This window comes from Euprymna scolopes, chromosome 11 (assembly GCF_053919585.1).
Source record: "Euprymna scolopes isolate OS-2025 chromosome 11, ASM5391958v1, whole genome shotgun sequence".
In the NCBI taxonomy this organism is placed as follows: Eukaryota; Metazoa; Mollusca; class Cephalopoda; order Sepiida; family Sepiolidae; genus Euprymna; species Euprymna scolopes.
Window position 1 is genome coordinate 59,666,363 of NC_136492.1, and position 26,056 is coordinate 59,692,418.

Below are 26,056 nucleotides of genomic sequence, written 5' to 3' on the forward strand. Positions count from 1 at the left end.
ATTACTCGGCATGTCAAATAATAAAGACAGCATCTTTGGTGTTGATGTGATTGATGTATTGACATTGAATATTTTTGCTTTGTGTACAACTTTACTGTACTAGCAGGGATACCCTATATTATCCGGTCCTGGATATGACCTTAAACTATATCCAATGGTGAGGCCCCAGCTTGTGGGCTTTGGGGAGTGTGGATCCACCCTTTGCCATTGCCCACAGGTCCACTCTGACTCGGAGTGGAAGTACTTGTTAGGGTCCCAACTATGGGTTATATAGAAACCGACTTGGAAAAAAAAAAATATTCTATTCAAAAATCTTTTTGCAAAATCACTGAGTTCGGCATAAAATAACCTGAAAGGGGTTGATATGCCGTAAAAACGACCAACCAACCTATATTGTCCAGAGTCCTGGCTAAAAAATAAAAGCTAAAAAGTGACACATCTCCTGTTCCACATTACACATTTATTTTTTTGTTGTTGTTTAGAGGAAACTATAACCTCGATGTAACCGTTGCAATCAAGGACTGACAATAGAACATGCAATAAAACATGTACACATGTGCAGCAAATATTGGACTTGGGAACTCCTGCATCTCAAGATCCATATAGGAGTCAGTGTTATTCAGTCTGTAGTCAGATGTCAGTTGCTTTCAATTTTTTTATTGTTTGCTTACAATTCATTTTTTGGTATTCCTCTTTTCTTTTCAGAGGTCAACTGAAGCAATTGGTTAGCAATTCTCTCTTAAGGCATATCTGACGTCGTTTGCTGACTACTGTTGATACAAGTTGTTAGTGAAGTCTCTGACTTCTTGGTTCGTAATTCGATTGCTCCATTTAATCTTGAATCCTGCAAAGGCGTTTCAAATAGAACACATGTAACTTCCTCTCTTGGCTGATCTTGAGATGCCGAGTTTCACTTTCGTATAGCAGTATGGACAAAATGTTGTTCTGGTAAAATCTCAGATCTTTCAAAGCTGATTAAATGCTGCCAAAGCTTTTTCCTATTATGCATCACAACTTGTAGCCCATATTGCCTCCCTTGTTATTAGGTGAAAGTTGTTGGCTATAGCTATTTCTTTTTGGTCAATGAAGACGTTTGTAGGTGGTTTACACCCTAAAAATAACTTCACTAAAAAGAAACATTAATTCTGGAAAAGAAAAAGAAAGCTGTTTCGTTTGAGAGGTCAAACAAATTATTTCCCTTGGGCAACTAGTTCAATAAAGCAAGAAGAAAAGATAGTCATCATAATCGGCTGACTGGTTCAATGTTAGTTTCGAATATTTACCAGTAGCAATAAAAAAAAAAAAGAATTTTTTGACTCTACATGCACTCAGTTCGTCCATTGGTGACTCCCAACTAATATTTTAGAGTATTCTTTTACCATAACAAATGCAACGTGCACAAGAGCAACTCCTCTCTGTGATTGTAAAAGATTCCGATCTGAATTCTAGACAACACTGCTGTAAGATCTTGTTAGCGATGGTATTGAGAATTCCATTTATTATTAAGAAACCAGAAACTCTCTTGCCAGTGAGCATAACTCAGGACGACCATACAGATTATATAGAATTTGTCCTATGTATGACATTAAATTACATCTGATAGTGGAACCTTAGTTGCAATTACTCATGTAATAACTAAATAGCATTTATTTACTTGCATATTTTTTTTTTTTTTTTTTACAAAATACGACTACAAAATAAAATAATCTACGAACCATTCTTATACAAAATAAGACAAACACCACAAATATTTATTGCAGTTTCTTCTATATACAATATATCATGACATATATATATATATATATATATATATATATATATATATATATATACAAAACGAATTAATCTACAAACCATCTTATAGATATAAAATAAGACACTCTTTCCATTTAATAATGTCAGGGGTCCTGATGAAATTAGGTAAGATAATTGTGATTATTTTCGTCCCTTTCTGATGAATTGGATCTGGCCCGTGGGCCGTACTTTGGACACCCATGTTTTAAATAAACAGTTCATTGATAACTTTGAACACCTTTCAAAAACTTTTGCATTTATTCATAAAATATTTTGATAATTTTTATACAAATTTATTTATCATTACTGATAGCAACCTTCTGTCTAATAAGAGAAAATGGCATTATGCATCTAGTCTGATACACTGCAGCATGTGCTATGGCTATAAAGTTTGAAACTGGAATTGACTCCAGATGCAGGCTGGACAGAGGATAAGGAAACGTAGGTTTGCCTAGTTACCGGGGTTCCCCTCTCAGTATTGTAAACGGTCTGATTGAAAAGCAAACCAATATGGTTGGAGCCAGCGCAGCTGCAAGAGTTGCTAGAAAGATGTTGCACTGCTTTACCATCTGTTTATCGGGACTCCAAAATGAATTTTATTGTTGGGATTTACTCCCTTAAGCTTTGCCTTTTCCAAGGTATCTACAAGGCAAAGTTTTTAGCTGTTGAAAATTTGAAAATATTTCCAACTTTGGTGAAAATAATGGAGACAATGGTTGTGTACAAAATAAAAGCGAAATTCTTAAATGAGTCGGGTGTAAGAAACGTGAATTCGTAACAATGAAAAATTAGAAAATATTTCCAATTTTGATGAAAATAACGGAGATTCTTATTGTAGTTATAGTTGTATCAAAATGAAAGCGAAATCCTTATTACTACTGCTACGATTAGTATTAACTGCTTAGTCAGGACTCGTAGAAATTCTATGAAATGAGAAATGTATTCAATCAATAAATGTTTTGATAAAGCTATTTTTTATTTTATTTTATTTTATTTTTTTTTCAGGGTTGCCATATTGGCCTTTTTAAAACCAAATTTCGTGAATTTGGCTTTTTTTTTTTTTTTTTTTTTTTTTTTTTAAGCTTTCAAAAATTGTATTTGCCCTCTTTCAAAGTGTAACGTACGGATTAAGGAAGGAACACTCCGAATATTGTCTACTAAAAATAAAAAAAATTACCTTTTTATTATCCATTAAGATATCCCCCCCCTTCTTTTGCTCATAAAAATTAAATTTGTATATGCTATTGTCAAAACAAGCTGGACACGCGTATGTTCACTTTTACTATATGGAAGAGAGAAGAATAAAGTGTTCTCATAATTTGGTATCCTTCCTATTTCCGAATATAATGGATTATTTGTCTTGCACTTCCTTTTCAGATTTCACATAAAAAATCGGGACACATTTTTTACTGATGCACAGAGGAGCCGTATTGTGTATGAAATTCTTTCGAGGGCTGAATTTGAAGACTTTGGAACCGAGAGGAAAAAATTTGGTAAGTGAACTTCTTCGGTTGTTCAAAACCTCAAACACACGGGTTGTAAATATGTTCAAGAATAAGCTTAGATAACACCTACTTATTTATGTAATAAAGTAATATCAAATAACATTTCCATTACTTCAGTCTAGTTGTTATCCATCTAATGCTATCCACATCCTCTTATTAAAAAAAAAATGCAAGTTCTCGTGGACCATTCAAGTAAATCCTTTGTCACAAGCCACCAATCTAATTTGTGAAAATTTGGCTTATGTTCATCCAATTAATATAACGGCCAGAATGTCTGCAAGGGTTGAGTCATGGAAAGGTTACTGGAGTCTGATCTATGCTGATGAGATAAACCTGATTATGGAAAGTATGTTAAAAATCAAGAAACGCTAATCTGAACCAAATTCACTTATATTTACTGATGGTGCCCTCCGGTACCCTAATTCAGAAATGCTTAAACAATATATATTAAGGCAGCAAGCCTTTCTTTGAATGTTTCCTTATAGAAGACAAACAAGGAACTCATTTTCTCCAAAAAATTTCCAATTGATTTTTCAATGTTTATTTTTGTTTGTTTCATTTTCAACGATGTTACTTTTTTTCTATCATGGTAATAGCAATATACAATATAAAAAACTTCAACACACCAGTCCCCATTATATCAATGAAGTTTAGCGACAGTTTAGGAATACCAGGTTCTATATGTGCTCTCTGCTTATCTCGGCATCGTGTCCAGTCGTGCTGGATATCTCCTTACCATTGGAATCAAAGTACTGATTCCAAAAAATAAAAAAAGGGGAATGATTAGTGATTGCGCAACCCTTGCTTCACAATTACACATGCAGATACCCTTACAGTGGGTATCTATAGTCTGTCAAGACTTGACGTTATCATACCATGCTAATAACAAGATATGCAATAACATATACATCATTTCTAAAATCTTGGGTAGAGATTAATAAAATAAAGCAGGGAATTTTATTTCATTTGTTTTTTTTTCTTTTGTTTTCTTTCTTTTTTTGTAATGTCTTATAAAAGAAGCATGCGTAGATACTTAATTGTAAAATGTAATTTGAATCTAATCTAAACATATCTTTAATTCAACGATAATTTCAATGAACAAAATCAGCTCAATTTCAGGATAAATTTGAAAACCAGAAAAAAAATCTAAATCATAAATAGATCTACACAGATGGACCTAAAGAATCAGATAGTTGGATGTGCTACTATCCTAAGTAAAACAAAAATACAGTATAGACTATCTGACAAAACGTCAATTCTCGGCGCAGAAGCTGCAGACATATACTTGGATTTAAAAATGATAGAGAATACTTGAATTGATGAATTCCTCTTTCCCCAACTCCTTATCGGTGTTCACGGCACGGAAGAATAAAAACGTGGATAACCTTTTAATCATAATTCTTAAACAAGATCATCTTTCTATAACAAGAAGCACTGTAAAATGAAATTGTCATATCGGCATTTGTTGAAATAAAAAAAAGCTGATAGAGCAGTAAGAGAGTCGCTGTAGATGATACCTACCAATATTAGGATCCCATACACTGATTTTCGACATTCTATAAACATGAAAATCAAAGGAAAATGGCAAGAATCTTGCGATTAATGCCAAAGTAATAAATTATACAAGATTTGGCCAACTATTGATGGGTGACCCCCCCTATGTTACAGAAAAGTAAGAGGTACTAACTCGACTCTTTATAGAGCATAAACCCTGTGCAATCTGTTGGAAGATGGAAAGACTCCAATATGTATATCATGTCAAGAATCTTATAAAGTCAAACATTAATAAACATTCAGGATCTGCAATAAAGCCGAAGGAAATAATCCAACTAAAAAAATTTTAAAGGCACAAATCTGACTCCAAATCTTAGACTTTATCAAACAAGTTGGACTATCAAAAAAAAAAAAAAAAAAATTTAATTTCAAATTTTGTAAAGATTTTTTTTTCAGAAACAATATTGAATAATTATGGAATCTTAGGATTCTATTTGACAACTTCGATCAGTATTAAATGACTCGTGCATAGTTGATATGCTATAAATCAAACAAAACTTCATCTGATAAGAAAAAAAAAATCCATGAAAGAAAAAAAGATTTTCTTTGTAAACGAATTGAATAAATACCGAATAATCATGTTGACACACTGGTTCCCACCAGATCACCAAAGTTAAGCAACAATGAGCCCGGCTGTCGGGACAGCACTGCTATCAAAGGTCAAGTTAGGCACCTTCTTCCCTCAGCTAGTCTATAGGAGACTCCTAGGGAGGGTCAAGAATCCACTTCAGCCCCCGCCCCCAATCAGGGTAACACGAGGTCATGGAAAGTAGATGATTGATGTAATACGGAAAAAATACCTCTAAGGCACAATGGTCAGGACAATCGCCCAGTATGGGTACTGCTCGGACACAAAGAAACTGCAACCTACTGTCTGTACAACTGCAAAGAAAGATGCGGAAATACGTCAAACGCTTTTGCGAAAACAGCGTGAGTGGGGTGGTAAATGATGAACAACAATGAATTAACGAATGCCTCAAGGGAGAAAGATAGATGGAGTCATAGCGGTCAATGCCTGAAGCATTTGAATGAATGAGACGAATTACAGGTTTTTTTTCTTTCAGCATATACATTTTTAACTAACGGATGTATCTATCAGAATTTGCATTTTATAGCAGATTGACAAAGAGACCAGTTACCCTGCATATAATTACCATGCTTTTAAATCCAACAAATATATATTTAATGAAACGTTCTGAAAGTACATTATATTTTAATTTAGGGAGTCAATTTTTTACATATTAAAATGTATAAATATATACATAAATATCTGGAAAGTGAATCACAAGATATTGGAGAAAAATGTACCAGATTATCCTCAAGATGAGAGGGAAGCAAGGAATGCTTTCATGATTATCATGTGTATTGAATGCATCGGTGATTATTTGGTGGCGAAAGAAGTGGAATACCAAAACGAAGTGTGAGGAGAAAATGGTTTGTTTTACTCCTATTTTCCTATTGATGGAATAAACTCCTGATATTATAGCATTCATTTTATACAAAACAGATATGGTAAAAGCAGAGTTTTCAAAGACCGGTATTAATTTTGGTGAGTGACTTCGAAAGTGAAACTATCAGAATGTTTTTGGATGGCAAATTTTTTTTTTCTTAATACTTTTCTTACACAAAGCATAATCTGTTCTCTTGTTTTTAGACAAGTCCAAGATGTTACCTGGTATGGCATGAAACTCTTCCTCTAGCTAGATCTTTCTTCCTCTCTTCTTTCTCATTCTCTTTTACTCTCTCCTCATCTGACTTGAGAAGGAATGACATTTTGGAAAGCCTTTGATGCTTTGAAACTCTCCAGGATCATTTTCTTCCTCTGTGTGCATTTTTGTTTGGTGAAAGTTTCTTGCTATCTCTTCGGAATTCTCTCTGTGAAAACCTCTAATTTCACATCAATAGTGGTTCTCAACTTTTCAAAGGATTTAAAAATATTAGTACACAATCAAAATTTTATCTTAAGCATTTTTATTAATGCTTCAAATTGATTCACAGACTACAATCCTACAGCAATTTAATATTACTTTTGTTTTTGTTTGATTTTTTTGTTTGTTTGTTTATTTTTAGCAGAAAAAAAACTAATAGCATTGTCAAGCGACATTTTGCGCCAGGATTTATTTTTCTACATAGTCACAACCATTCTCAACGATTCTCTATTCTCTATTCACCATCGTTCTATATTCAAATTGGTTGAACATAGAAAAGTTATGAATCCCTTTGTTCCGACTATTTACGGGTTAAACAGTACAATGTAGGTGGAGTTCATCAGCCTCGGGAGGCAGTCCATTTAGGGAAAGGTAAATTCTGATTTCAAACCTCCCCTGCCTTGTAGAACACTCACCCATGAGAAATGTTTCAGGAGTAAACCTCAAGAAAAATTTTGGAGTGGACCTCCCTAAAGCCGTTTAGCGTTACTTACAACTTCATCACACCAATTCCTGCAACGGCGTTGGTGCCAAACTGTAACAGCTTTGCTGTATCTTTTGGATCCATCAGCCCTGTAAAGAGTGTGGAATGTGTTACATGGGCAACAGCCTGTCCTCTATATCACACTGCTCAGGCTAGTTTACAAAAGATTCATGGTTGACCTTAACCGACAGAGGCCTACTAATACAACGATGAGTAGAAAATGGGTTTGGGTTGACTTTTGGCAGCTTCATATCTTGCTTCCCTTCTATTTTGTTCTTTCGTTCTCATGGGCGATGTTTCTGAAAAAGGAGAAAGAATTGTTGTTTGGTTTTGTTTCTTGTTTAAATAGGTGGTATATGGAGATTTTTTTTTTCAATGCTCGGTCTTCATCATTTAACAATGTATTCACCTCATTAGATTTTTCCTTGAAGTGTTTTTTTTTTTTTTTTTTTTTTCTAGAAATTGTCTTAAATTGAAATTCATGGAATTATGCTTATTTGATGTCTAATGATTACAAATCAAATCTGAAATGTTTAATCTTTCACATTATTTTCCATTAAAACGCTTCAAAATACCCCAAAACTGAAATTTGGGAATATTTATTGAGGTTTAATATCTGTACATGTGTTCATAAATTTCATGCTCAATAATATCCTATCAATCGCGATTGCAAAAAAAATGAATACAAACAACAATTCAAGAGAAAAAAATTAAAGAATATTCCTGACAAAATGCACTAAAGTTTTAACTATTGTATAGAATTGTTTTTTTTTGTAAGACTATGAATATAGCTGCTTGAGAAAATAGTTCATTATTGTCTTAGTTTATGTAATAATTTTTCCAAAAAATATATGAAACAAGAAATAGCTTTTTGCATTTGGTTCTATCAGCAACGGGGCGAGGAATGCTAGTGGCAATATTTCTGCTGTGTACAATTGTTGCAGGCTAGTTAGTTCACTTTAAAAGCGAGTCATTTTTTGTTTCTTTTTTTAGGCTTAATGCTATGTTAGTTTTTATTCATGCAAGATCGTTGCTTGTTATTAGGTTGTGTGTGGGAGAAAATGCTTCATAAATTTGATTTTAGAAGTGAATCGTGTATTATTCAGTCATAGGAGCATTCTAAAAGTAATGCATCTTCTTTTTTAATCCGCCTGAATGAATCGGATATGATTGCAAATTGCATTGTTAGTATGATTGAACTTATGCATTCATGACCTGAAAGTTTCATCTCTGTTTCAGATATTGATAGTACAAGACTCTAAGAAAGCAACTCTTGCTATGGACGTGTGCAAGAGGCAGAGATACGTCATTGAATTTCTGACAAAAATGCGTTGAGAATGGTGGTAACTATATAGAAAATAAATTCTGGCACAAAAGGTACCCCCCCCTCGTCTTTGTAGTTTTTCAACTTTTTAAGTTTAAAAAAAAATAGGAGGCTCTATTTTTGGAATGACCGTCGTATCTTGAATGTTTGAAGTCTGAAAGCCATGTGATTGGTTGAATTGTGCATAAGCGTTCTGCTGTATGCATACTCATTTATCGAAAAGAAAATTTAATTCTTGGACACTGACATTGAGGTATTAAAAATGTAGGTTCTAGCCACACTGAACACTAGAACTCTGCAAATACGATGTTTAAAAGTTATATTTGAGAGAGAGAGAGAGAGGTTACATGGAATAATTATTCCAAACTTGAAAGATAAGATTTAATGAAGCTGATGACAAAATGAATTGTTTATTAATTCAACTAGTGACAGCCCTCCTCCTCAGATGAAGTATTGCCATCTTATATACCTTGTCAGTGGTGAAAGAAAGATAGTGGCTTTCTCCAAACAATTGAGGCCGTTAGTCCAGAAACGCTTGATTGTTTAAAAATAAAGTTAAAAAAAAGTGTGTGTGTATATATATATATATATATATATATATATATATATATATATATATATATATATAATTTATATTATATATATATAGCCGTAACAGTTAACTAATCGACTCTGCAGAGGTGTTGTCTCGCTAACCAATCACTGAACAATCTGCAGAGGTAGGAAATCATTCCTATGAAATTTTGCATTTATAGGTTTACAAAATAGCGAAGCATTGACTGATATTAATATATACATGGACCTGATTGCTGTCAGAGTACTGATGAACATAGGCAAGATTATTTTCCTGTGATAAAATCCCTTTATGTAACAAGCAATAAGAGTGTAAAAGAGACTTAAAATTTCTGTATGTTTGTGTACTATCTAACGTCCAGTTACGAGTACCCCCCCCCCCAAGTAGCAGCTGATTATATACTATCGTGTCTCGCAGAGGAATGTAAAATCTTATTACTTATGTAAATAGGATGGTGCCAGCTTGGATTAATAGCCTGTTTTCAGAGGAGTTTAATCGTCAGTCATGAGCTTCGATTGCAGCGTGTGTAAATAAGTACTGAAACAGTAGGAAGTGGAATCCTGAAATTTTTTACAATTTGGCTGATTAAGAGCAGTTTCAGATTAACTTATATCGTTCCTCTGAAACTTTGATAATGTTATCCTCTTTTGGTTCGTGTCATACTTAAATGCTAATATATGGTAGGTATATGTATATCTGAAAAAAAAAATGTCTATTTGTATAAAATATCAACATTTCGATATTTTACCTCTTTGTACAGCTCCGAGTCTTGGCCATCAACAGAAGAAACAGAAACTTTAAATGGGGGATAAATTTTTTGTGTGAGATGTCTATTACTTCATGTCTGTATAATCTATCTGTTATCATATCAAGGGTTCTAGAAGTGGGATGGGTTTGAATTATGGATACTGCCACCAACTAAATAATTGATCCTGCAGTGTTAAAATATTGTTGGACCTATTGCTCACTTTATGCTATAACATTGAACAAGCATAGCAACTTGTGTTCAATTAATCATTTATACTAGATCGTTTCTTATAGGTACCAGACGTATCCATGAGGTGTTGAAACTATCGTTTATTCTGTTGTGCTTATGTTTGAAAATTTAATGTCTTGGGACATAACTAAAGCCTCTTTACGTCTATATTATCTCTCTCTCTCTCTCTCTATATATATATATATATATATATATATATATATATATATTAGAAGTATGCTTTATCATTCTCAGAAGTAAAGAGAAATATTATTTTGCTATTTAATTTACATGGGATAATTGGTGTGGACAGACATTATTCTGCCATTTAATTTACATGTAAAGACGTATGTAAATTAGTGGCCACACTAAAAAAAAAGTTACCTTAAATGTTTATTGAATCACTATTGTGAGAGGGGTCGAGAAACAAACATTGCTGAAAAAGGTGGGTAATTTGTTCAGTTAATTCTAAACTACACCTAGGACATTTTTTTCAAGCATAACTCCCTCCCAGAACTAAAATAGGAAAGAAAAGCTTCAGGAAACGTTTAATACAAGCATGACACAAGGGAAAGTCTCTTTGAATTGGAGGGAGCGCCTATTATTAATCATAAGTATTTGGAGGATGCAAGAGAAATAATAACGGTCACGTCAAAATAAGTACATTTATTAATATTTCCACACTGACGTGAGTGGTGTGAGAGGACCTAATATAGAGAAGGTGAAAACGTTTTCTAATTGCTATATAGGGATATGTAATTAAGAGAGGCATTTTGTTCCAATAATATGTGCATGAAATGTATGCATAGTTTTGTGGAATATACTTTAGAAAGTGATGAATGCGAAAGATTGAAGAAGAGTTCCATTAGTATTCTATTGGAATTGTATATATCACTTTATTAATGTAATAATGGATTGTTCAGTATTAAATAAGCAAAGGTTTGCCAAGCTGAAAAATAATGGTTTCCCTAAATGCTCATAGGAAAATTATAAAATATTAAAATATTAGAAATTTGTTGAATTAGAAGAATAAAAGGGGTGTGAAAAAATACACAAGTAACTGAGAAAGATATACAAGTGATTTTCCAGTTTATTATAAATTAAGGAATCCCATTGAGGAATCATTTACGAGAGACATTGAGTTTTGATTTCGAAATAACCTTCCAAAAGGTTGATATTCCATAAAAAGTGAAACCAGTTTCTAGAATTGTAGTTTGTTGAAACAGTTTGAAAACTCCCTCCAGGTAAAAATTATCAGCAATTTCTAACAATCGCGCTCCCTAAACCAAAATAGCAGAAATGGATACAGTTGATGCAAATATGGAACGGAAACCACCAAGCATGAAAAAAAAAGTTATGCCATACAGAAACACCATTTAAAAGAAAAAAAAAAAACTATCCCAGTTTTAACACTTGTATTTAATAGATTTATATATATATATATATATTTCATTCAGGCAGCTATTGTTAACTAGCAGGGAGTCTTTTAGCTTAATGATCGGCTTTTATTTATTTTTTTTTTCAAGTACTTTAACTGATTTTCTTCAGTCGTTTTCAGGCAGTTTTTGATTGTTTCGTTTAAAATCTGAATGCTTTTATATGCTTCAGTTCAAATTGCATTTAAATTACTTGAAAGAGTAAAATGCCTCGTGTATGTGTGTGTGTGTGTGTGTGTGTGTGTGTGTGTAAGTAAAAAAAAAAGAAAAAAGTTTTAACGTGTTAAGAACATGGCTAACATAAATGTACGATGGTTTAAGTGATTTACAAAATGGTATGGAATTTAGTCTTTTTTATTTATTAATTTATAAATTTAAATTATAACATAATATAGATCTACATATGTAACTGTGTACACACACACATATATATATATATATATATAGGATGGAACGTACTCGGGCACTTTAAAATGCTATAACTGTTGTCAAAACCTCATTTATTTTTTACTGTTTGGCTCTTATATACAGTGCTTCCAGTATTTTTGTTTTTTTACGTTTGGATCCATATGAATGATTTTCGCATTTTCAACTAGGATTTTTTTAGAATTGGGAATGCAGGCAGCCATGTTTTAGGTGTTGGCAAATCTAGCTTTTTTTACTTGCAAAAAAAACAAAACATGGATGAAAATGACTATGGAACCTTCAAAGACATAAGAATGACCATTCGGAAAATGAGAAATTACAAAAAAAAAAAAAAAAAAAAATCATCAAGCAAAAATACTCCGTACTATTTAACAATGTCAGAATAAAAACATGCCACCTAAATACACACATATATTTAAAAACGAATTTATTATAATATAAAAATTATTTTTTGTTTTTGTTTCGTGATAACACCAGTGTTAAAACAAAAACTGTATTTAAATCAATGTGAAAAGTTTGTTTCATGATATCACCAAAAGTTCTCGAAACAAAACATGGTTTTGCACTTCGTACACAAAACAATGAAAAATAAAGAAAATTTTAATTTTCACATTTCTATAAATGAAGTCTTTTTTAAATAACATTAAATATCTCAGCAAGAAGTGTTGAAATTGGGATAGTTGTTTTTGAAATGGAGGGTTTCTGTATAGTTTCGTGTTTCGTTTCATGTTCGGTGACTTCCGTTCTGTATTTGCATCGACTGTATCCATTTCCGCTGTCTTGATTTTGCGAGCGCAATGGTTAAAGATCGCCCACTTATCTTCCTTTGTTGAGAACCGCTGCCTTTTTTTCTCTCTCAACTTCTACCTGCATTGGATGAGTACTTATGTTCACTTAACATCTCTGGTTCTTTGGAATCCAAGCTTCGTTTGGACTAAATACAACCGAATCATGTTTGCAAATTGAGATCTTATTTTTCTTTTTACTTATTTAATTTGAAAAGACTTTTACAAGAACAAAACTATGATTGAACCTTATACGATCTATTATATTGATTGCATGAGTTATATCAAATAAAATTCTGTATTCCACAGATGATATAAAGAAACTAAAGTGAAAACGACTTTTAGGGGGTATTGCATTTTTCTATGTGTTCATTTCTGTACGTATATATGCTACATTTGTGCATATGTTTTGTTTTTTTTTCTTCGCCATCGTCACATTGTCGGTTATTCTTCTTGAAGTTTATACTGAAATGAATTTAAATACGTTTCCAGTTTACTTAAATTTGTTTGGTTTTTTTTTACACTTATTTTTCTCCCTTTCGGGAAATGTTCATCTCTTTCTCCTTTTTAAACACTTTATCAAAACTGTATAACAGAGTGTATTTGGACGGCGATGAGTGTGTGTGCGGGGGAATGGCAATCTTAAAGTATTGATTTATTTATGCATGAACAAAAATGGATTTATGAACACCATAGCAGAATAAGGAATATGTTTCCCCAAATATATGTTAATATATGTATTGATGTATTGTATAATCTACAAAAATATTGTAAAATTTATTTCTCTTCGCCCCAAAAAGAAAATGGTCGTTTTTTTCCTTTTCAGATAAACATTGTAATGCAATGGACTTGCATCAAAATGTACTGTCTTGTAAATCAGTTTTTTGTTTCGTTTTTTTTTTTTATCTCACTGCAAATTTTACTCTTAATTCTATATGCATTTGTGTCTGTGATTAAAGACAAAAAGGAAAACAAATTAAACACAAGAATAAAACATCGGCTTTACCAATTTCGTTTGGATCAACGAACATATTCAGAAAAAAAATGAATATCTTAAATTTATTGAAATTAAGAATAAAATCATTTACAAATTAAAATGTTCATGTTTTATACCTACGAAACGGCCAGAATTATAAAATTACACATTTATAAAATGCAAATAATTTCACTAATGCACTAGTCAAAGAAACACTTTTCCCACAATTTTAACTTTAAAAACTCCACCCATTCTCAAAACTGAACTCTTTGTCTCAAATGCATCGAAAATGCTGTAATCCTTCCCTCGTCAGCATCTAATATAATCTTTAGACTCTTCTCTTATTCCTTAAACAAGTATCAAAAAATTGGTAAAGCTCTCGTTTTTTATTTATTTTTGTTTAATTTTTTCCTTTTGTTATTTTCATACATCTTGCCTTAACGGCATTTAATTTTGATATATTCTGTATTTTATCCTCACACGTATGTGTATTAATATATTTTATAATTCTAAACTAGATATAATAATAATCACAAAAGCACATTTAATAACAAGAAATATCGATTAAAATACTATTTAATCATTACTGAAAGCCCAAAGGTTGGGATGCTCACCAATGATTGTGTGGAAAATATTGATTGCTAGGACATGCACATATTTAAATGGTTGATATAGATTACGCTTGAATGAGAAGTTAGAGATTTTAAATTGAAAAGCATTGTAGTAACAAAATAGCAACTGTAACATAATAAATCTTACTTTATATATATATATATATATATATATATATATAGTGATATGAAAGATATCTATGGATAAACAGAAACCTTCAAATTTCATTCCTGCAGGAAATCATGCTAAATGCGATTACTTTTATAAAGTTATCTCCCTTGCTGGGTCTTTTTCTCATGAGGTTAATAAAATTAAAAAAAAACAACAAAAAAAAAAAAAAAACAAGCAGAATGAGATATCATTCTCAATTCTTAAAACTTATATAATGTTTTTGTTTTTTTTTTAATCGAAGAATTCAGTATTTATTTTGAAATTTTAAAAACTGATGTCTACAGATAAAATGTGTACATAAAAAGAAAAACAGTTTTTGATTTATGGAGCAAATTTCTGTTAATCATCTGTTGATCAGCTTTTTATATATATATATATTTTTTTTTTCTAGCTTCATTTTTAAGTTTTTATTTGTTCCTATTTTCCTGTTTACTTTCATTGCTGGACAATATACATACATATATCTTCACAATCCATTTAACATAATTTTCTTTTTAACTTAAAATCGACACACTTCAAAAAATAATTCTGATCCTTTTTTTTTTATTCTATATGATGTCGTATGCGTGGTAGTCCATTCTTTGACTCCAGGTCGTTTACGGCCTCATTGTGGGGAGATTGTGATTCATGAGAACCAGTACATTTTTATGATTATAATTCATTTAAAACACGCAAGTCTAAATATTTTTGTAATATGACTTGCATAGTTGGTCTAAAAGTAATAACAAACTTGATTTATTACAAAACCCTCAAAACGAGATCCCAACTTAGACTTTTAAGTTTAACTATTATTTTTTTAGCTTTTATTAAAACATTATAATTAACATTTTTAATGTCATTACATCGATCAACTTAAATCTCCATGTTCAATGTGACGCAATGTTTTCCAATAGTTTTCGAAGCTATAAGTGTTTATGAGCATACTAAATATTACTCCTGAAGACGTATATATGGTCAATTCTCCTTTACGGTTGCGGATGTTGGACTGTAAAAGGGCGGCTAAAAATCGTTTGGAAGCAGGCGAGATATGATTTTAAGAATTCTAAGAATTTCATTGACAGAAAGACAAACGAAGAAGTTATGTATAAGGCAGATTACAGCAGCAGATTACTACCCAACAGCAACGATGCCAAACAGTTAAGTTCTTCGGACGGACGACTTGTAAAAAATTTGATGTTAGGAAAAATCGCTGAAAAAAAAAAGCAAAGGACAACGAACAGTCTGAGCAATGGTCACTGGAAACACGACTATAGATCTCATGAGAAAAACCGAATGCAGAATGGACTGGAGTCTTGATCATCGATGTCTGCAATAACAGACCTGATACCGAAAGAAATATTAACATTTTTACCCCCTATGACATACTCAGTATCTTAAGATTCTTTGTCAAGTATCCCTGTGCTACCATTCGCACTCTGTCAATAATGCCATAATTGATTTATTGTAGGCGTGGCTAACGTGAACACTTCAAAATAAACAGCTGTAGTTTATTTTGAAGTGTTCACGTTAGGCACGCCTACTATAAATCAATTGCTGATTTTATTTCTTAAACACTGCAAAATACTGTATTCTTCTCTAATCTCTAACAATGTGCAAGTAAGAACTTTAAACTATTTTATTCCTATTGAGAGAATAAAGAAAAGGGGAGTTAACCCTGTTGTATAGATAACTGAGAAGTTATTTTCTACAAATTATAACTGGATTAATTATTTGTAGTTAGATTCACTTGAAATCATTTTTAAAATGTTTTAGTTTCTTTTTTGATGCTTTTTTTTTTTTTTTTTTTACATCCTCTTTAGTTTCATATGTCACGTCATTATTTCAGTATTATTTGACGAGAGTGATGATATGGGTGAGTACAAAGATCGCAATCAAAATGGCCATATTTATGAAGCCAGGAGGTTTTTCTGTTAAGCATGTTCCCCAAATACCATATCACATTAAAAACAAAATTCCGTCTTAAATATATCTTTTAACTAATGATTATTTCAAACAGAACGTATATCAATGCTAACATCAACCCTCTCTCTTTCTCCCTCTCTCTTTCTCCCTCTCTCTTTCTCCCTCTCTCTTTCTCCCTCTCTCTTTCTCCCTCTCTTTCTCCCTCTCTCTTTCTCCCTCTCTCTTTCTCCCTCTCTCTCTCTCTGACTATCTCTCTCTGACTATCTCTCTCCTTCTCTCTAGTCTTTGAATCCTCTTTTAAATTTTTTTTTCATTAAATTTTCTTTTTTTACTTTTAAGAAAAAAAAAATTCTCAGCATATTTTTATTTATTTTTTTTTTGGTATGTATGTGGGGGATAGAACTAGCTTGTGCTAATTAAAATTCAATCCAATGATACTTTAGAAATATATATATTTTTTAATAATGAATTAAAACAATGTAGTTTACAACTCCAGAGCACTGTTGAACCCATCCTTTCTGAAGCCCCTTTGAAAATTTTAATTTTAACAATGTGGCCCTAAAAACAAAAAAGGAAACTAAAGCCTCCAAACCACTGCCGATTTTTTTTTAATTGGGTTTTAGCCCATCCAGCGTAAATATAAGGTGTTGCTGATGAAGTACACTATACATAATTTCTTAGAATCTTTTGTAAGTACACCAAATAAAATTGAGGCATCCAAACTGCTTCCAAAATTGTCCTTTCCATGTAACTATGTGAAAATCATTGTGCAAAAGTGTGTGTATATATATATATATATATATATATATATATATACACACACACACACACACGGCTCTCGCTCATTCGAACACTAGATTGTTTAATGTCTTCACCTGAATTCGGCGTTTAATAGTTAATTCCGTTCATTCCAGTGACAATTGCTTGGTAGCCCTAAAGTAAAGGCTTAGCAATGGTGGTTTTCTCTTTCTCATATATATATATATATATATATATATATATGTGTGTGTGTGTGTGTGTTATAGTACAATATTTGGAGAAAATTTACACAATAAAAATAAAAACAGCTTCCAGAGTGTTACCCAAACTATTCTTTTTATGGGAAGGCAAATGTGAAGATTACGTGTTTGAACATGTGCTATTGCTATTAAAAGAAAATTCAGATAAAGTTTTTAAAATATTCTAAGGTGAAAAAAGAAAACTAGGCTTTCCGTTGTTTAAACTATTCAATTTTGAAAAAGGCAGGCTTTAGCTCGTATACTCAGTAGATGTTGTTTAAAAAAGAATTTGACGTGATTCTTCTCACAAGCATGAAAAATAATCATTGCTGAGTATGTAACTTTTACCTATTCCTGCAACAAAATTCTATAGCAGTTCATCGCTTCTCTTGTAATTTTTATTACTTCCTTAATGCATTTAACTGAATCCAGCCCACCAAAACCCTTAATGTGCAGTCGAGGTTTCAATCCATATTTACTTACACACACGTCATTACCTTGAAGTATCAAATTTAGTAATCTTTTCTATTCTTTTTTATTTTTCTATTTTTTTTTTTTAATTATTAAACTTGAAAATTGTATGTTATGTTTCTTCCTATGGTCAAAGTGAAAATGAAATAAAATATACTATTCATATCATATCTTTCCTCTTCCTAATATGAAGCAAAATTTGTCGCATTTGATATCTTGTTGAGGTGAGAAAAAAAGTTGGTACCAAATTTAGTATTCAAAAAAAAATTAGCACCAACGAATTTTTATTTTCCAAAACATTGTTAGCCGTTTTCTCTTTTAGTCAAGATATTTCTTATTAACAAAAACCCACAACTCAGTACATACTTTGTATTTGTTTGACTCAATTTATGAAGTTCTTAAAATTATTTTTTTATTTTTTTTTTTATTATCGTTTAACAATAAAATATTCGAACAAAGTTGTTTAAGATATAGTATGAAGTTTTTGTTTTTATTTTTTTTACTCACGTTCACCCCTAAGAAGGCATATCGCCACTTGGACATAAGAGGATACTATTTGGGACCATGCCTAGGAAAGATTAACAAGATGTTTGTTTACATTGTATTTAAACTTCTACATATCTGTATAGTCAGGGCAGCAGATAACAGGAAGGGAATTCCAAAGTCTAGCTGTTCGAGGGAAGAAAACTATTAGAGTAGAAAGTTTTCTGGTATTTAGGGACCTCAAAAGTGAAGGGGTGTGATTTTGTTGCTAAGCGGATTTGTTGGGGGTATGTACGTCGAGGAGACACAAGTGTAACGAGTTCATTGGAGCACATTCCATTAAAATACTTGTAAAACATGCAACATTGCAGCGATGGGTCAGGGATTTGAGCTTAGTTGACAAAATTGTTTTTTTTTTTTTTTTAATAAATATGCCCAAAGAGGCATGAATGAATTAAAAGAAAGTAATTTTAAAGTATATCACCTGGCTTTGTAAATAACAGCTTTTTTTTTTTTTAATTGAAAAAAAGAATTGAGTGGACCTGTTTTCAAAGTTATTAACTGTTTCACCGCATGTGACTTTGAAATTGTTTAGAGAGACAAGTTTGTTTGTTCATTGACCTTTTTTTTTTCTTTTTTTCAGATTTTTTTTTTTTTTTCTTTTTTAGTTTTTGTTTTTTAGATTCCATCCTTTTTAAATCAGGGTTCCCCAAAACGGTTTATATTAACAAATCAATACTAAAGTTCATTAGCATCCTACGTTTTGCATATTTTATTTAATATTGTCAGTTCTCGTTTTATAAAATCATACAATCTACTAATTAGTGATTCTCTTCTCAACTCTGTTCAGTTATTGAACCAATCAGAAAACATTTTTCGAGTTTCGCTGATCAGCATTGATCACTTTTATTAATTAGTTTGGCATAGCTAGATATGGAAGTACGGGTTCTAGTACAATTGTAATTATTTGACTACGACATAACTATCGGTGCCAATTCTGAATATTGGGTTTACTCAAGCTGAACCTAATTCACTTGACGTTTCAGATGAACAAGTGTTCCTAACGTTCTTTTAGATTTACTCCCCACGTATGAAGAATAAAATAATCCTGAATTTAATTCTATATTGAACTATACATGATTGTGTTTTAGAAAATTTTATTTGGCCTACTATTCCCATCTTGGTTTTTATGTTGAGTAAATTTTAGCTGTTGTAACCTCATGCAAGTATATATAATACCTCAGGGAGCTGAACGCCCTTGTCTTTCACAGTTCTAAGTCACCCTTGGGCAAGGTCTGGCACATGTTAGCCTCCCTCTGTTATCCTAGGAGTAGGCAGAGTACACGTTACTAAAACAGTTTTTTAAGATGGTAATACTCAAATGTGTATCTTGCATGAGACTAATTTTTTTGTTTAACTGGATACATATTCTGTTGACTACAACATAATCATATTCACGCACCAGTTATCATTAGATCACTGAATTTTTTTTTTTTTTTACATGGTAGTCACCAATTATCAAGACTCGGAAGCCACTCTGGGATAAGGGTTATTGCGTGTACAGTAATCAATGGGATAATATCATAGTAATCGTTAGTAATAGACTTTTGATAAAGTGTCTTAAGGGGACGGTTTATCAGGAATTTGTTTATGTTGGACTTGAAGACATCCAAGTTGTAGTCGGGTGGGAAACAGGCAAACGGAACAGTTCCACAGGCATGCACTTCTAAGAAAGAAGCTTTGTTCATGGAATCTACGTTTTGATTTAGGCACAGCTAAAGAGTGGGGAAAATTATTGACAGTAGTTTCAGCTAGGTGTTTTTTGTGAAAGATTGGCTGGGGGGGACGAGAGATTGGAGCTCAGACGAACACTTGCCATGGAAATAGCTATAAAACAAAGACAGGCTCGCAATATCTCTTCTGTGGGAGAGAGGTTGCAGGGAAGAGAAAAGGGTATCCCCACGAAGCTATGAAGTCTATTTTGTACTCTGTCAAGGCAGGATAGGCTGTTTTTAGCAGCTCCTGTCCAGATGTGGCAGCAGTACTCCATCCTTGGACGTACTTGGCTTTTATATAGATAGAGAATTGCATCAGCAGTGAGATATCTTCTGGAGCAGTAGAAAGATCCCACCATTTTTCCAGTGACTTTGGCAACAGACTTGATGTACGTGTTCCATTTTAGATCAGGAGTAAAGGTCAATCCCAGAAGCTTGTCAAAACATGGAGCCCCCCCCCAAGACGAGAGCCATTCATTTCAATTGATGCCAGATGAGTATCAGAGCGTTTATGATGTAAAGATAGGAGCTTCGTTTTAGATGCATTAAAAGTAACCAACCACCTCTTCTCCCATTGTACCACGTGCTCAAGATCAGAGGAGAGAGAATCAGAGAACTTTGTCATTTACAGCCTTTGATGTGCTGCCATAGATGGTCGTATCATCAGCAGAGATGTGATTTGAGAGATCATTGATGTAGATCAGGAAGAGAGTTGGGCCCAGGACGGACCCCTGAGACTTCAGCATTAATACTGTGGGCTTCTAATTTTTGCCCATCAACCACTACTCTTATGAGCCTATCAGAAATGATTTAATAATTGAGAAGACATTTCCAGTTATACCGTAACTGGAAATCTTGTGAAGTAGGCGTTTATGCCATACCTTATCGAAGGCCTTTGATATGTCAGGAGTAATTGCCCTAGAAAGGAAGCCTTCGTCGAGAGATTCTCTTTATTTAATATGGATTCCAGCAACTTATGACACACAGGAGACTTATTAGTCTGTACTGAGGGAGATGACCTATCACCCGAGTTCTTACATACAGGGCATACTGATGAAGTTTTCCAGGGTGTTCAGAAGCAATTCTCCTTAAGACAACGCTTAAACAGTTTTGTAAGTATGTGGACAAATTCTGATTGAAGCTATTTCAACACTATAATTAGAATCAAGATTCTTGATTAGCTTGGCAACATCACACACAGATATTTGTATGTTGCATAGCGTGTTGTCTGTTATGGGAGGAAATATGGAGAGTTGATGGCCTTGGTCGCATAGGGTAGAATTAGCTGCAAAGTTCTAAGCAAATAGTTTGGGCTTGTCTGATGCCTACGAGATGACCTCAGGTCCATTGATGATAGTTGGGATAGAACGCAGCTTCTGTTCAGGATCCTGTTTGCTATTTGCCAAAATTGGTGGGAACTAAGCCACTACTCAGCTACTTTGGATTTAACGGACTGAGTATATAGCTGTCTTGCATTTTTTATTACTTTTTTACAGTGGTTGCTGGCAATCCTGAAAGCGGCTTTAGTCTCAGTACATCTATTACGTTGATAGCTATGGAAAAAGTGATTTCTGTGCGCAATGGTAGCAGCGCATTCTGGGGAGAACCATGGCTGGCTGTTAGGTTTTTGTTGGAATGGTATGAAACGGTCTATACCTACGATTAACCATTCGGTCAGGTCTAATACTATAGAGGACACATCCGTTTTACACATGGAATGCAGAGGTAGATCAGATATAAATGTACAGAAGCTATCCCAGTCAGCCATTGAGTATTGATATATTGTACGATGGAGAGGTACGTCTGAAGACTTATTACATTTCATTTTTATCTTAACTAATACAGCCGAGTGGTCGGAAGATCCCAGAGGAAATAGAATGGAACATGAACATAGCTCAGGGGAAGTTGTGAGAAAAAGGTCTAGAAGCTTGCATACTGACCGGTAGTGTCGGGCACACGTGTGGGTTCATGAACAATCTATGAGGTCATAGGCAATGGCGAAATCATGACAGAACCTCCCCTCATCATCTGTCTTGTTTGAGTGGGTCAGCCATTCCACATTGTGGACATTGAAGTCACCACAGATGTGAATGTTAGCCAAAGGATGAGCAGACAGTATGTGGTCAATTTTTTCAGATATGCTCTTAAAGATAGTAACTCCACTGTTGTGGGGGCGATAGAGGGCAAATATAAATGCGATGGTGTAATCAAGTGCAACCCTGAAACACATAAGGTAAATTAGGGTCTTCTCTGGAGATATCCCTACCACACAGAAAGCCATCTTTGATGTAGGCACATAGTCCATGTCCACGGCGATCTTGGGGGTCAGATTTAGATGTTAGAGTATCCTTTAATTATGAACTCATCTAGGGAAAGGGTAGGCCCTATGCAGTTTGGCTCAGGAACAATATGTCCGGTTTCGTCTCCTGCAATTGGCTTTCAACCTCTGGAAGGTTGGAATATAGACCCCTGGTGTTGGAGGAGGAGACATGGTACTAGGGGTCTACATTGGAGGATGGAGTTCTAGGTTTATTCGTGTATTTTTTCTGGAGATATTTCATGTTGAGATTTGGGGATTTGGGGAACAGGTCGACAGACTTGGTTTGAGCAGGATAGAGAGGGGAAGTAAGAGAGAAAGACAGGAATTTTGTTTTTGTAGCACATAAGGTAAACACATAACAATTACCCACTAGTATGGCATCGAAAGGCCCCACCAGAAACTACTGCATTGTCCAGAATCCATTCACCAAATGGCAATACAGCAACCCCAGTACTTTGCACCTGCTGATATGACAGCCTCCTTAGTGGTTAATCCAAAGTTCGGGTCCCTGACTAACAGTAGGGTAACGTCAGCCTAGATAAAACGTTTACCTCCAGCACCCTTACTAGTTACATGACCACAAGGATAGACATAGAAAGAGAAAATTTCCGACATTTCAGGCCACTGTTCACGCAAGTACTGCCGACCTGGGAAGCAGCTTTTTTTTCACCCTTTGTCAGAAAAATCACTCATTGGAAATGAGGACTGAGGGACAAATTAGAAGCGAGAGTTACTGGAGCTGCCGATAACACATCTACAGTGCATTATCTAATCTCCATTTATAAAAAAAAAAATGAGAAGGTAAAAAAATAAAAACTACTTGCTGTTAATTAACAGTAAGTCTGGCCAATACTGTGTAGGTGACCATTTTGGAATACTAGGTGATGTATGTATTTAGATATGTGGATATATATATATACCTCAGCAAGCTGAACGCCCTTGTCTTTCACAGTTCCGAGTCACTTTTGGGCAAAGTGTGACACCTGTTAACTTCCCTTTGATATTCCATAGAATAGCATAAATTAACACTTTTACTCTGTCATGGCTGACAGAATGAGAATAATCTACTCTTGTGGATGAAAACAGGTTTTAATTAAAATTCTGTCCAGGCTCCACAGGTTGAGATAAAGATTTCCAGGTTGTTTTTGAATTTTTGAGATGTTGATTGATAAAGTGTCTTAGTTGGATTATTCAGACTACTGTTCTCATCTTATTTTTACAACATTTCGACTAATGTAACCTTCGGCCTTCTTCAGGTATATATTACTGTCCAAATCTGAAATCATGCTGCCAAACTCTGGGATTTCGAACAAAACCCTTTAACAAAATGACAGCAAGATTCTCGAGTTTTTTTTTTAGTTCCCCCCCCCCGAGATACACCTAAAGAACTGGGGTTACATCGGCCGAAACTTTGATGAGACTAGTAGGAGTGAATTGTTTTTTTTTTTTTTTTTTTTTTGAAGATGACACCACACAGTTTCATATAACATTTATTCACATACCGACAACATTTATTCACACACTGTCAACATTTCGAAGACTTTCGTTTTGACTTCATATTTTGGATCTTGACTTCACGGGCTTCCACGGTATCTTCTCACCGACTTCCTTGACTGACTTCTAACCCTTTTAACTAACGTCCGTGTATATATTAAAAGTATTTCTTCGTGATTACGTTATTTACACGTCTACAAAGAATCCTATCAGCCGACATCTGCATCGCGTATCTAGGTATTATTGTTAATGCGCATTCCTTTTTCTGTAAACATGTTTGCGTTTATGTAAAATTCCTTGTTATTGTTTGTAGGATCTAGTCAAGTTAAATTCCTAAAACGTCATTAAACCGAACGTGTCCTTGAATTGTATTTTCTCCTTAAAACAGATCTATTAGGTTGGTGCAAAAATAATGTCATTTTTGGACGTTCTACTTCATGTCAAAAAATATTTTTGTGCCAACCTAATAATTCAATCATGACTATAATAATCTTCTTGTTCAGATAATTTGGCAATACACCAGGTGTGCAAATATGCAACAATATCTGCCGAAATGTTATGAATATAAACAGCCGGGGTGAGAAGAGTAATCGGAATATAGAACAAATACATAAATTTTGTTTAAATACAACTTAATGTTGATTTAAATTTAATGTATTTATTGTAAAAAAAAAACAAAAAAACACATATATATATATATATATATATATATATATATATATATATATATATATATATATATATATAAGATTTGTTGTGATCAGTTATTGTTAATACATTGTCCATCTGCTATTCTTTGAAAAGCTTTACTAGAACTGCAGAGCGAGAGTCACAGCTGATATATCTATGTAACTTGAAGATGAGCTTCTAAAAATTGAAACTGAACAAAATAATGAGAGCAGATGTAAAAAAAAAAAAAAAAAAACGGGCTCAAGTATTTTTCAGCATTTATAATAATAATAATAATAAATAGGATAATAAATAGGGCTCATCTTAATGTTTCACAGCAAATTCATTAATTTATATTTAAATATATAAAACAGTCCAGGATTTTATTGATGTACTCCCAACGAATGGAGAATAAAACCACCACAAAATGTTAAAAATATTATTTATCGCCGGCTCATACGTGTTATATATATATATATATATATATATATATATATATATATATATAAAATATATATGGCGATTAAGCTACACTGAATATTCTGCGTTTCATCCAACTATAGGATTCGTCAGGCTTATGCGCATAAGCCTGACGAATCCTATAGTTGGATGAAACGCAGAATATTCAGTGTAGCTTAATCGCCATATATATTTTATAAAGTACTAACTAGCTCTACCTACGTATTGAGCACTTTTGAAGTAAATACTTAAAGTTTACGCATAAATCTATACTTTCGTATAGTAAATTTATGTGAATAAATGAAATAGTTATATATATATATATATATATATATATATATATATATATATATATATATATATATATAACATAGTACCGACACTGAATGTTTTTCAGACAAGCGGTCAGTCTAGACCACAAGTCTTTGTCAAGCGACTTAAATAAATTTTGTGTTCTAATTGTCTAGTTAAATGTAAGACTTGAAGATACATACATATATATATTTTTAAATCAAACCTTAATATTAAGAGGAAGGAGTGGGAGGTAAGTGAGAATTTAGCCTACAGACATTGAGAACGAAGGCGGAAAAAAGACGGTGAGATAAAAAAAAAAATAAATAAATAAAATAAATAAATAAGAAAGCAAAAAAAAAAGGGTCAGTCGGGTAGATGAGGTGAAGGGTGGTTACAGTGTCATCAGATATATAGGGAGGATGGACGGAATTGAGTCGTCTGACAGACGGGAGAGGGAGGTGTCAACTTGCTATAAAGGCAGACATAGATAAAGGATAAATACATACATGGAACTTACATCCAGACATATACACATACATGCATATACATATATGTACACACACAGGCTCATGCATCAACATACATGCATATATAAAGTATATTTACTTCTACCTAAGACATGAAACATCATTATGGATTATTTGTT

General features: G+C 33.1%; 1 protein-coding gene across 13 annotated transcripts in view; it reads left to right on the forward strand.

Moving 5' to 3' along the window:
- LOC145287867 (anoctamin-4-like) overlaps positions 1-26,056 on the forward strand; it is a 746,862-nt gene that overhangs the window by 610,267 nt on the left and 110,539 nt on the right. For 6 of the 13 annotated variants that reach the window (XM_080135749.1, XM_080135750.1, XM_080135758.1 and 3 more), the window contains one exon: positions 3,172-3,287. In XM_080135749.1, coding sequence (XP_079991875.1) covers positions 3,172-3,287 — 116 coding nt within the window. Of the gene's footprint in view, positions 1-3,171; positions 3,288-6,360; positions 6,403-6,507; positions 6,529-16,370; positions 16,398-26,056 lie in introns of all 13 variants that reach the window. The other 7 variants (XM_080135755.1, XM_080135756.1, XM_080135752.1 and 4 more) reach the window with 3 other exon arrangements.